General features: G+C 34.2%; 1 protein-coding gene across 2 annotated transcripts in view; it reads right to left on the bottom strand.

Moving 5' to 3' along the window:
• Positions 1 to 14,281, bottom strand: part of LOC129800387 (homeobox protein araucan) — a 132,727-nt gene that overhangs the window by 16,964 nt on the left and 101,482 nt on the right. For both annotated transcript variants that reach the window (XM_055844728.1, XM_055844729.1), the window contains exon 4: positions 2,915 to 3,240. In XM_055844728.1, coding sequence (XP_055700703.1) covers positions 2,915 to 3,240 — 326 coding nt within the window. The remainder of the gene's footprint in view (positions 1 to 2,914; positions 3,241 to 14,281) is intronic.

Raw genomic sequence — 14,281 nt, 5'->3', positions numbered from 1 at the left:
TAAATTTGGACACTTTGAGGATAAAATTGGACACTGAAAATAAATTGATTAAAATTATGGATTTTTATTCCAATATTTGATGAATAGTGAATTCTATATTAAAATTTGTTCTTTTTGGAAGATTTTAACACTAAATACGTTAAATTTTGAATACGATTTGAGTTAAAATGCTTTGTTGAAAATTCAGTGTGAGCAATTGCTTACGAGAAATATGATAGAACTTCATGCTTACTTCAGTCTTATTTAGCTGCGGTGAAGTACTAACAATTTTCACTCGATATTTTTAAGTGATATTATTAAATATTCATTGAATATTGTGTTGATTCACATTTATAGTGATTTGATCTGAAGTGAGATTTGCCCTGTGAATTAGATTTTTCGTGTGAAAAATGGACAATTTTCTCAGATATTCACCAGTGAGGTCATTCCTTATTTTGGACAGCTTTTTTTCTCTCGAAATTTCGTGAAATTTTAGCTTTTGTGATGACTAGGTTGTATAAATTCCTGGAAAAACAAAGGAGCATCATCTTTACGAACGAGATGTAGTGAGAAAAGCCGTGAAACGTTCTCGGAAATGCCAGAGTACCGATGTCAACTCACTTTAATGAATGATATAGAAAGTTTCCGGGCTTCTTGTGACATTTTACGGTTCCCTTACATGAACAGGAAGAGGACTTGGTAAGACAGGTTCTTGGCATGGAGGACAATGGGCTTCCTACTGAGGTGGATTAGCTGTTCAAATATACAGCCAAGTTGTCCAAATTTACAACCAATTTGTACAAAATTCGAGTCAAATTCACTTCTACATATCAATTCATTTTTAAACGTATTATTAAGACTAATTTTATTTAAAACAAAGACAATAAACTCTTGCCAAGTTTCTAAACAACCCTTCTGAAAAAAGAGTAATAAAACAGGTCAATTAGTATTGATTAACATTGATGCTCATAAGCACCCTGTCCAAAATTATGAGCCCTTACCCTAATACATTTTAATACCGATATTTAAAAAATTAAGGATCTATCTAAATTTAGTTCACGTTAAATTTTCGATTTTAGCCACTTTGAATAGATTTATTAGATTGTTCAAATCAGACACTGAAGACTAATGGTAAGTTTTTTCTTAAACAGAATTGAATTATCAGTCTGATATATTTCGAAATTGGGTATTAAATATTTAAAAATACATATTTCATAATGTTCTCCGAAATAAAACGAAAACTACAAGTAAATTTGTTTAAGTAGCGGTGCAATATCTGCAAAATTTTTACAAGGAAAAATGAAAAATAGCTTCATTTTCTGTTAGGCTTGATTTGCTCCTGGTTCAAATTTAAATTTCGATTTTTACCCAAAAACGTATTTTCTTTTAACCGTGTTAACAAAATCTCATATTCCAGTGCCTACATTTTATTTTTTTTTATAAAAAAGTGCAGTTTTTAGTACACTTAGTTGTTTTGATTATTTTATATTTGATCCGTATTACAGTTTTTAGTACGAGTCAATTTTAGAGTTTTTAAAACTTAACTTGAAAAATAGAACTAAGCGATCTATATTTAATAAATTTAGTAGTCCATTTAATTAGTCAGATTGCGATCTAGCTCATACTTACCCTACAAGATTAGTAAAATCAAACGTATTCATCTAATCTTCGATCTAAATTTAGTACACCCTATATTTCCATTCCCAAACCCAATCCGTATAAACTTAAGTACAACTCTTAATTAAAATTTGTCTGCTAAGTACAAGCAAAGTATTAAATTGGCTTATTAAAACTTTTTATATTTGATGGAAACGAGTGTTTTTAGTACAAGTCAAATCCAGCTTTGTATTTTAGATTGAATTGTACTAAAAAATTAGCAAGTAAATTACGTAAAGTTTGGTAAAGTTATAACTCTAAACAAGTTTATTCCGATCTGAGATTAGTCTGTATTAGACTACTAAAGGCAACCTATTGAAGTAAATTTAGTACACCTAAAATTTCTAGTACTAACTTCAGTGATGTAATAACTCTTCTCAGGCAATTTTGTGATATTTAGTCAATTTAGTCTATCCTCCCTCATCATATTAACTTTGTTCCACAAGATTTTTGTGTACTAAAATTGTTCATACACTGAGTGAGAGAAATCCGAAAAAGTTAAAATAACATTCCAGAAATGTTAATTTTACCCTGCAGTATTGATCCGAAATCGGTGTAAATATTACCCTTTTTAGGTGTATTGGGGGCAAAAGTTACCCTTTTCATGTTAATTTTACCCTTAAAAAGGTGTAAAATTAACATTAAAAAATGTTGATATATTTTTACACCTAAAAAGTGTTAAAGTTATGAGGAAAAATAGTTAATTGCACCCTCTTTTTTTTCAGTGTAAATTCACAAGTTTAGTTTCAAAATTTCGAGAGAAAGTATCCTTTCTTTAAGTTTGAAATTTTGTTTAAGATTAACCCCCTTTATTAAATCTTACCAAAAATCTTAAGTCAAAATTCCTAGATAATTCCTAGCGAAACCTCTCCCTCAGCCCAAGTGCTTCCTTGTGAAAATTTGCCATCATTCTTGGTGGAAATTTCACCAAGAGGGGTGGAAAAGTTTTTGGTGGAGGGTTGCAAAATGAACATCTCACGAAGTGATGAAGTTGATATTATTATTAAGTGAGACTTTGGGGTCCTTTTGTCGCCATTCTTCAGGCAAACATACAATGACAACGAGGGGGTTGGTTGTTGGAGGGAAAACTTTAGATGAGGGTGGATTTGGTGAAGTATGAGAGTTCGGTAGTAGCTGAGATTTGTGACTTTTTGGGTTGAGGGGCGAGACTCATCAATTTTCCAGTTTTTGGCGGAAAATGGCTTTTGGGGCGGAGGGGTTGGGGGTCAAAAACAGCTGTTGGGGGGACTTTGTCACCTGTATTTTTGGGATGCTGTACCTTTGTGATCTCGACTCTTGTCCATGCCACCATCGAGGTCGTCCTTGTCCTTCTCGTCATCCGAGACCATTGCATCATCATCGTCGTCTGTTTTGTTCTTGGGCTCCCACGTCATTTTATTCTCCTTCTTCAGTCTCCGCCTGGCGTTGGCAAACCACGTCGACACCTGCGTCAGTGTCATCTTGGTGATGATCGCCAGCATGATCTTCTCACCCTTTGTGGGATAGGGATTCTTCTTGTGCTCGTTGAGCCACGCTTTGAGTGTCGCTGTTGATTCTCTCGTGGCATTTTTCCTTCTTGCCGCTAAATCGTATCCTGCGCCATATCTACGAGATGGAATAAATAAACAAAATGCCATCATCAGCATAAAATTTTCCATGCACAGGTGAGTTTTGGTATTCTCACGAAATTCGAGGAAGAATTTCCATTCCACCGAGCTCAATTGAGTGTAAATTAGAATTGAGAGATTGTGTGCTACGGGAAAAAAAGTCAGAAAAAAAGGAGCTATAAGGAGTGAAGGAATGAAATGATAAATAACGAATCGATAATTGAACTCCATTTGAAATTCATTGTGCATGGCGCAAAACAATTTTCTCCCACTTCAGCAGCGTCCGGGGACCCCTTTCTGCGCGGTCCCCCCAATATATAGGTGCACAAGAATGGGATTTCACAAGCCCCAACAACAGAAATCCCAAGTGGCGAGGAGAGCAAAAAAGAAGCATGTGCCTTGTGTTGTGTCTTGTGGGGTCAGGTCGTGACTAATAAATTCATCATCGTCATTTTCTCCATTCGAGCGATTTATAATCCCAAATAACCATCTCAAAGAGAGCCCACTAAACCTGCCATCGTATTTGAGCTCTCATTTTTCCAACCACCATCCCAGCCAGCAAAATGTCTTTCAACACCACTTGAAAGCCAACATTAATTGTAAATAATGAGATATTCATGGGTATTTTGCATACATTTTACAGATTAAACTCTATCATAACATCTCTAAACATTTATTTTCTGAACCAATTTCACGAGAGATTTTTTTTACCTTAAACTCTCTATACAGCTTTTTTGCGATTGCAAATGCTTGAAAAACGGTAGCCGCAGGAGGAATTGATTTTCACCGAAAAGGCTTCAATTATCAATAGCTTGAAGGGAAAATCGCAACCCTCCAAGAGATTTTACTCACAGTTTGCTGTACACTGTTGGAAATCGTAGGGAAGAAAGATTCTAACTAAAACAAGAAAGATCAATTGATAACACAAAGGAAAATTATAAACAAAAAGCGCCAAAGTCGCCAAACCACATCATATCAAAACCGTACCTAAAAGAAAAAATCAGCGAAAACAATTTCCAAAAGAACCTTCCCAATTGATAACTTGAAAGTGATTATATTTCCCAATCCCATACAAAATAACGATCCTTGAATTGAATTGTTGAACTGTTCAACGAAAAAACGACTTTTTATTTTAAATGTAATTTCTAAAATAAGTGCTCAAATCCTTGTAGCCACTGAAGAAGGTCCATCTCCAAGACCGAAAGCTCTGGGCAAAATTGAAGAAGTGTTTTTCTTTGTGAAGTGACTTTAAATCAACTGACCATCACCGAAGAGTTCTCCATAGATTCTGGATAATTCGGAATATAAAAATCCAATGGGACCTTGATAGAGTCAACCCCCGATAGAGTCAATCTCCAATAGAGTCAACAGCTATTTTTTTACTCTACGGACTCCGATAGACTCAACTTGGACCTAAATTGACTCCGATAGAGTCAACTTTCCCATTATTATTGACCTAATAATATTGTATGACTTTTTCGAAATTAAACTCAGTGTTTTAGTGTATCAATGTAACGTTTTCAACACAAAAAAAACAATATTATGATAAAATTCGTATATTAACCGTGTAATCAATTTTTGACAAAATAATTTTCTTTTCGTGATTTTAAGAGTTTTGACCGATTGAAAGTTCTTTTGCCTTTTCTTTCTCTCTTGTCTGTTAAATAAAATATTCTACTACCGTGTTAAATTTATCAATTATCTATTACAAACATAAAATAATAGCCCTTTATATCAAAATTTCACATTTTATGTGATTTTTTGGACTCCGATAGAATCACCGAATACAATGGAGACAACAGACCTGGAAATAATTTGTTGACTCTATCGAGGTCCCACTGTATTTGCATTTGGTGAATGCCAAAAGTTAAAAATAATACTGGCAATCTTTTCCTCTGCAAGAGGGCAATGTATTCTCCCACGAATGGCGCTGTTAACTGTTCTCAAATTTTGAATTCTCGAACTTTCCTAAACTGTTTTCGAACTTTTTTCAACCAAATATGCGTAGACGATTAACGTTTTATCCACAAGGTACTGAATACTAAGTCCCTTGAAATATTTTAGTCTCATCCTTGATCCTAATTTAACTATAGAGCCTGAAGAATTCAAAGCATGCAAAGTTTTTAACTAATTAGGTAATCCGAAGAGATTATAATATTTTTTGAAAATTGATAGCATAGAACGTCTAATTTCTATTCAACAAGATAATTAAGAAATTTTTTTGAAGGGGCAAATGATACATTAGACTTCAAAAGAGGATGAAAATAGTTTTTTTATTTATAATTTTAAATATTTGATATCTAGGCTATACCTTCAATCTGAAACTTGTGTAAAGAAAAATAGAATATTTCAAAGAAAATTGGAAATCTATCACACAGTTTCTGCACTGCCGAAGATTTCCAAAATTTTCTATTAATCTTATTTTTATCATGAAGTTGGCTTCAGAATTGAAGGTATTGAACTAAGAGATGTAATAATTTGTGAAACTCATAAAGTAAGGCTCAAATTAATATTTTGTGTTATTATTTTAATTATTAATTTAGTCCTATTATTCTACAATAGGACTATAAGGCCGCGGTAGAAGGAAGCGCTAAACGTCTCCACCCATGTACAAATCTAGTCCTATTAACTATTTCAAAATTTTACTAATTTGTACTAAATTTGCATAATATTAGTACCTTGCATAGAGTAAAGTGGTGTAATTTGGACATAGTGTCACAATTTGGACAATTCGCCGGTACAAGTCGGACATGGCTTTTTTCTTGATAAATACGGTACAAAATTTCTTTTTAAGCACAAAAAACCAAATTATAAAAGTAAAACATTAAAAATATACAAATAAAAATGAAGTACTAAATTTATCAAGAAAAAAGCCCTGTCCAACTTGTACCACTTTACCCTAATCCCATATGTTAAACTTCAAATGAATATTTCTATTTGTTTTTAAGGTTACTATATCCAAAAAATAAAACGTTACAAAGCTAACACTCAGGTGTACTAAATATTCCAAAGTATAGTTTATAATGGCCTATACTATAACCAGGAAATTAGCTAAGTATATGAATAGCAAAAGTTTAATTATTTTGTCTAATTTGGGGTTTCCAGCTTAGATTTTAATATTGAATAAAATTTAGTACACGAAGAATAATAATTACAGTAGCTCTAACTTAGTGTTAAAAGCCAGAGACATAGGTTTTAATTTGGAATTTTAAGTAATATGTAATTTAAAACTTTTATTTCTCAGTAATATAGTATCATGTGGATTTTAGAACTCATATTGAAGTCGAGGTTTTACATTATGAAATTTAACTAAATTTAGTACGTTTTTATATCAGTAAATACTGCAAATGTCAGACTTCGACTATAAGTGAAAAAGCTTTAGTAACTAAGATATAGTTACTAAAGATATACATAAAAAGATAGCCTTAACGTTATTTTTAGCCAAGCTGGCACTTATCCTTTATTATGCTTGCTCCTGTTGCCCTGATCCCACGCTACAACTGCCACAATTTTATAAAATGTAAGCGATATATTGTAAATCGGAGAAAGGGATTAAAATATATGTAGGATAATGTGTAGAATAATTTCCCAAGACACAGAATATTTCCATTTGCCTCCATCAATCGCGAATGCAAACGCGGGAGTAGCTATGACACTTTTAAGAATTCGGAATTTTGGCCCATTCAGAATTTTGGCTTTCGGGATTTTGGCGTTCGAGATTTTGATCGGATTTATACGATCAATGATTTACTAGTTTCTGCCGTTTACATGATGAGATAGCTAGTGAAGTCGGTTGGCAGCCGAAACCAAGGATATTTGCGGCGAAGTATATTGCATTAAATTGAAATTGAATTAAATTATTTTTTATCTAATCTTGAAATAATGATATTATTCTCCTAATTTAGTATACTACATTTAGAATATACTTTCTTATCAGACAAAGTCTAATGTTTAATTTAAAACAAATAACAATAGATCTCAATAAGAAGAACTTAGTCAAGGATTTCGTCAAGAGACATACTACTACGTACATTTTGTATCTTGAACTTCAGGTAGTCCAGCGGTATAGCTTTAAAATATTGTACTAAATTTAGTACATTTATCTATTAGTAAATATATAGAGATTGAGTAGTTTCTATGCAAGGTTTTGCAATAATTCTTGAGTTAGGGTAAGATTAACAATTGGTTATAACTTTTGCTTTTGTAATTTAATTTTAATCATGGGTACTAAATATTGAATGCTATGATGTACTAAAAGTACAATATTGGCTAACTTTTGTAAAAATGTTTTCTTTCAGTTCCGAGATGAGTTCTACAATGTAATAGAATGCCCATTGGTTTAGTACATTCAAATCAAAATATACAGTAGAGTTCCTCAAATTTGAACTCCTCAAATTTGAACGACGGTTGAATTCGAAATATAAAATTTAAGGTTATGCGAAGAAAGTTTTGCGAAGAGTCAGAATTAGAACTATTTTTCTCTTGTGTTTCCTCAATACTATCGTATTATGCCCAACGCACAATAACTTTTGTTTAGTAAACATGTTTTTGACATTTCAATGAGAGTGAGTGAGATCTAGATCTAGTCATCTCGCTCATTCTCATGGGAAATTTTGAAAACATGTTTACAAACAAAAATTATTGTGCGCTGGTCATTATATTAACTTCCGCAACAAATTCCATTTGTTTCACAATAAATTACATTAATATTTTCTCTAAAGTTATTTTTCTTAATTTAGAGAAAGCGCATTTCACCTCAATTCCGTTACGTTTTTGAAAATATTGTTCAAATTTGAGGAGTGGGAAATGTCATCTATATCCCCCAAATGTTCAAATTTGAGGAACTCTACTGTATTTACGTAACAACGCCATCTATTGGCAAACGATTAGTTATGTCTTGGTATTCCTTTTCTAACAGTGTAGTAAGAACTGCTCCACATGGCAAAGTGTTTTCAACTTTGTGAATACGTTTATTCCGCCGTCTACCTTTTTTTTCCTTCACTTGATGCAAGAAGCACTTTCCGGTGTTATCGGAAACGAGTGTCTCGGGGGTACAAGTTGTCACTTTGGCATGCTACTAGTCAGACAATCGGTCGCTTGGGGGTTGAAGTTCATTGATGGAGGTGTTGAAAACCGGCGAGAAAGACGAGCAACAAAAATAAAAAGAGGTGTTTTATACGCAAATTTCATGCAATTCTTTTCACACATCGTCCAAGACTCGGAAGAGGCTTTTCTTTTATGTTTTTTTTTTCTTTTCTTTTTTGCTTGGGAGGGAAGTTGTGGCAAGTGAATCTGTCTATTCTCAGAGTCTCTCTGTGAATTTCTCCCAGAAGAATAAATCACAGACAGTATAATTCACATCTTGTACCAACAATGGAAGCATAGTTCTTTTTTTTATTTCACTTTACTGTGGCATTTTTCCGTCGACACGAAAGGCAGTTTTCCTCGAGCCACACTCTCTTTTAAATTGTCGATTTAGCACGTTGTTCGATGGGTTTGTCTCATGTGGTTTTCTTTGCGTGATTTACAAGAGTTGTGAGTTAATATGAATTTGAGATTGGAATATTGAGATTGCCGAAGTGAATTTTCATCATATCCCCAATTGCGTTCTCATTTAAATGGAGGCGGTCGATCGAAATCTCCACAAACGATCGATCTGGGTCTCTGTTTTTTCCACAACAAATTGTTTAAAATGTTTTGTTTGATCAATTTAGCAAACAAGACTACCGCAATTTTAAAATTTATTGCTAGTATTGGGTGATTTTTTAGTCAAACCTACTACTATATATTTATTTAAAATAATCATGGCATATGTAGCACCATTTCGCATTCTGGCAAAATTGATTTAAACATAAATTTCCATTAATGTATGACCATGTTTTGCAATTTTATATTACATACAATCATATTGACAATAATTTATAATATTACAGCAATCACCACTATAGTAAGTTTTCACATTGTAACAAATGGTCTTTTTTTTTTGTTGTGCGAGAGATGGGAACAAGAGACGAGGATGGAGATGAAAGAGATCAACTGTTGACTACCAACTTCAAACTTCTTTTACTATTATCTCGATAATTTCTCACATTTCTAAACATTCACAGGTACGCCACGACTTTATCTGGGAATTCAATCATCGTATGTGATTTGGCATATTTGTTATACGGAATAGCTGTTTTTACACTCTTTGCATACCAAAGTATCATATCCCCCTACAAAAAGGTTGTAGGTTGTCCAACCCTTCTCCTCTTTATCACCCAATTTCCCGCCCAATTGTCTAATCTGCCTATGTGCAATTTTTACCACAAAAGGTGCGGCAAAAATCACCTACAGATAAATCCTCAGCACATTTCTGACGTGATAGTGAATTGCAATTTTCACACATTTTGCTTACATCGAAAGACTTTTTGGGTATAGCCGAGAAATGTGCTGAGAGTCAACATTGATTTATTCCGCCAAAGGAGGAGGGTAATTAATGCTCTGGAATGTTGATAAATTTTCCTCCCTCTCGATCCAAAGAATTCCAGCTGGTTTGCATCAACTTACATTATTTGACTGATTTGTTTCTGCCATGGAACTTATGGGAATATAGCAATTTTCTGTTTGGTCGGACAGATACATATCTCAGAGAACCAATAAGATACTCAAGCGCAAAGCTGATAATTGGTTAGTTTAAATTAGTTTATACTTTCATTTCCTAACTCATTGGCTTCACTCAAAGAGAGCATTTGAAGAAATTGTCTGTGAAATGGGAGTAATTTTCGTTTAAACACATAATTCAAATTAAGGCTATTACAGTCTTTGGTTTGTTTCATGTGAAAACAAATGAGTATGCAAAATAAAAGTTGCTGACAAGGTTGCTGAAAATCAATTTTAGGTTAGTCGAATGAAAACCGTTACTCCGTAACGAAAAGGTCGCGTTGAACACTACACGTCAAAATGACGAGGCAGCTGTCAAAATTCAAATTAAAAACTGTTTTCAGGGACATATTGAAGTTACAAGGGAATGGACACTCTATTCGACGATCAATCGCGTGTTTAATGTACCCGTCAAATAATTTCGTCAGATATCTTTAAGATTTCTACAGAAAATATCTACGGCTCTGCAGAAAATCTGCCGAGAAATCTGTAGATATTCCTACGAATTTTATTTGGGCCTGGGACAAAATTCGTCAGAAATTTTTGCAGATTTTCTGACGAATCCTGGTGCATACTCTGACGAATTTCTGCAGAAATTTTGCCGATTTTCTGTAGATTTTTCTACATTCCAGACTTTCCAGACAGCTGTGTCTGAAAAGATGGAATATTTTTCACTGAAGTTTGCAAAATTCAATAGAGTTATTCTTGGTGATTTCACAGTGTTTATATAAAATAAAGAATTCTTCTTTTTAAGAAATTAGTATTTTTGCTCGCATTTTTTTATTTATCCAAAACGTTTAATCGATAATGCTTGTTAAGCAGAGCATACTATTTTCTTTGTAACTTCTACAGTTTCTTGATAAATCAACAATATTAGGTGAGATTCTTAACAATCTCACCTACTATAATCCTAACAAAATTTCATGTCCTCCGATCGCGCTCAAACTTGGCCAAAATGTGTTTCGCCACTTCCTGATCACGAATATATGGGGGGCTAAGTTACGTTCCCGGCCGGCCGGCCGGCCGGCCGTCCGGCCGGCCGTCCGGCCGCTCTTTGGAGCTTAATAGCTCCTAAACTAAAAAAGATATCGACTTGCGGTTTTCGGCAAAGGTTAAATATCGTATGAAAATTGCAACATGGTGCATTGACCCCCCACCCCCCACCCCTCCTTCCGCCATTTTGAAGACCCCCCTTTTTTTGTTTTCTCAATAGCTCTGCCCCTATGGCATCGAGCGGGCTCAAATTTTAGTATGTTATAGCTGGGCCTTAGAGCTTTCCATCAATACCAAACTTAAGGTCCCCCGACCCCCCTGACCCGAGCTATAAGGGTCCAAAAAAATTTTCTTAAAATGGCCATAACTCCGGTTCTAATTGTCAGAATTTAAAAAATGAGGGCTTTTTGGAAAGCTCTCGTGAAATGCCACTTCCCCTTCTAACATCGCAAGTTCATAAAACCACCGCTAGGGGCGCTATTATTAAAAAGAAAATTTTTAAATCTTAAAAGTTAAATAACTCAAAAATTCCTTATGCAATCGGGCTGAAATTTTAGTATGTTGTAGCCGTTGATTATACCTATCAAACAAAAAAAACCTTAAGTCGATCCATAACCCCTGACCCGAGCTATAAGGGGTCAAAGTTCGAACATTGACCGGCCTCTATCTCCGGTTCTAATTAACATAGCGACCTAAATTTTACCTTTTTGGTTTCGTCTCGATGAGCACTTTCAGATGGAAGTTCAAAAAGTCACCACAGGTGGCGCTGTGATAGCGTCAAAATTCATCGAAATTCAAAGTCACTTTTCTCAAAAACGGCATTGTGCAAGTTAATGAAATTTTAGTATGTTGTAGTCCAGTCTAGGACGTTTCCAAAATGGTGCGTATGTGCGCTGTGGTTTCAATAGAACCGGAGATATGAGGGGTCAAAGTTCACGAAATTCAAAAAATCATATCTCCGGTTCTATGTGACCGATTTTGATGAATGAGGGCTTAAACGAAAGATCTCACCAAATGCTACAGCTTTCTAGAATATTTGAACTTCGTGTGACCAACACCAGGGGCGCCACAGTCGAAAAACCAATTTCAATATCACATAACCTCAATTATCTCGACTGTCGCTGAACCGATTTTGATGATTACTTCGACATAATTGTAGAGGACATTTGTCTCTACATTTCGTCCATACATCATTTTCCGCTCAGACTACGCTATCACTCCGATTTTGCCGTTTAAGTGTGAAAAAATTGATTTTTCCCATAATAACGCTTTGAAATCACTCAGATGCCAATTTGACTGCCTCTACTCCACCAAGACACTTAAAATAGGGTTTTAAATGGAAAGTCCCACAGAATACAACAATTCTTTGATATAGTTGAAGTTCAACAAATGACTACTTGGGGCACTCTGGATGAAAAAAACAAGTTAAGAAACAAAAAACCTCGATTATCTTGGCTTCTGAGTAATCGATGAGATCATGTTCTATGGAAAAATTATAGAGAACATTCTGGTCTACATTTCACCCATATAACACTTTTCTGTCAGTTCATCCAAATCCTTGATATTTTGGTTTAAATACAAAATTTGTATAATTTCACGAATTTTATTCAAGATAACTGAATGGCGACTCACAATTTCAGCTCTAAATCGAATTTGCATGCACTCCGAGTTAGCTCACGTTAAGAATCTCACCTACATAAGCCGGTTAGGATTATCTGTCCCTTTTTTGTTGAGACAATGGAGACTATGCAGATTTCCAATGCAGAAATTCTGCCGAGAATCTGCAAATTTTCGGCAGAATTTCTGCCGAAACTCTACAGATTTTCTACGTAGAAATTCTGCCGAGAATCTACAGATTTTCTCTGAATGTGCTAGAATATACCGTTACAATTCAAAAAACCTCCGAGTAAAATCGGCTGGTAAAGCAATGATTTGACGGGTAAAGTTCACATATCTGCCGCTTTAACGTTGTCAAGTCAGTACTTGTTTGAATATTTAAAATGACAGTTCGTTGATTGTTAAATAGGACAACATTGTAAAATTCTTTTCTTTCCAAAATAAATATATCTCACCAATCCAACGTCATTACACTTTTAATTTGGATTATTATTTAAAACGTTCAAACGTTTTCAACCCCGTTTTATGAATGTTCCTTATTTTTGACGAATAAAAATTGTACATTTGAAGCACTTTGAACTATAGCACACTATCTACTTATTTATTTTTCCGAATGACAGTTATTTCCACTCAAGTTAGTAACTTACCGTAGATGCAGGTGACTTTGTTCTCCGTAGGAACTCTACTCCCCTCCTGCTCGTAAACTTCTCTTTAATTCTAATGCTTAAGAATGGTCCTCACCGATCAGACATGATAGATCGGATCGGTAAAGACCAGAGAATGCTAGAATAAAAAAAAAAAGCTTACGAGCAGGAGTATAATAGTAACACTACGAAATTCATTGCCCTAGGGAAAGTCTCTCAGGCATCGCACATACTCTGCCATCGAACACTTAATGTTTTTCCATATTCCTTTAATGAAGCTGATCAAACCTGAAGGGAAATTCTGTAATTTTCGTGGCATTGTCACGCGTGAGTTCGAAACCTGACAATGCCAATCGAGCTTTTTGTCATATCATATGAGTTTGAAAATGGAATTCACTTATTTTTTAATGAAATGCCTTTACTTAGTGATATTATGCAAACACAGTCTGTCTTGGTTGATTTGTTTAACAACATTCATTGTCATTTTAATTGCCAGAAATCTCAAATATGTGACTTCTGACAATGTCACGTGAGCTGAAATGGCAATGCCACGGCTACAGAATCGCATTTTCGAAAAAGCTCTCCTGAGATTCAAACCCAATTTGTCATATGGCATTGTCAGAGCGTTACAGAATTCCCCTACTGATCTAGTCTTAAGTCACACATTTGCTGAAAAGAAAGTGAGATTCATTAAAGAAATATGGAAAAAATATGAAGTGTTCAAAGCCAGAGAATGTGCGAAACCTGAAATACTTCCGCTATGTCTTTGTTTAACCTTAAATTACATTCTTTATTTTCTAAAGCTAGTATTTTATGGATTAAAGTACCAAGACTCTCTGGTCAAAATTAAAAATTCACTGTAAAAAAATGTGTAAAATTTTAACACTATAATAGTGTGAAATCGGATAAATTAATTATTTAATTGCGATCTGTGTAAAATTTCTCATTATTATAGTCATAAAAATTTTCCAACAACGTTTTCTGATTAAAAACTGTTGAAAAATTCTAAAATTTATCACTATTATAGTATGATTATAGTTTTTCACATTATTATTGCGTGAAAAATACACAACTTTATGGTATTTTTTGTCACATGATCAAAAATTAACACTATTATAGTTTAATCATGATTTTTCACACTAT

This window comes from Phlebotomus papatasi, chromosome 2 (genome assembly GCF_024763615.1).
Source record: "Phlebotomus papatasi isolate M1 chromosome 2, Ppap_2.1, whole genome shotgun sequence".
Lineage (NCBI taxonomy): Eukaryota > Metazoa > Arthropoda > Insecta > Diptera > Psychodidae > Phlebotomus > Phlebotomus papatasi.
Note: the sequence above shows the minus strand (reverse complement) of the source record. Positions and strands in the feature narration are given on the sequence as shown.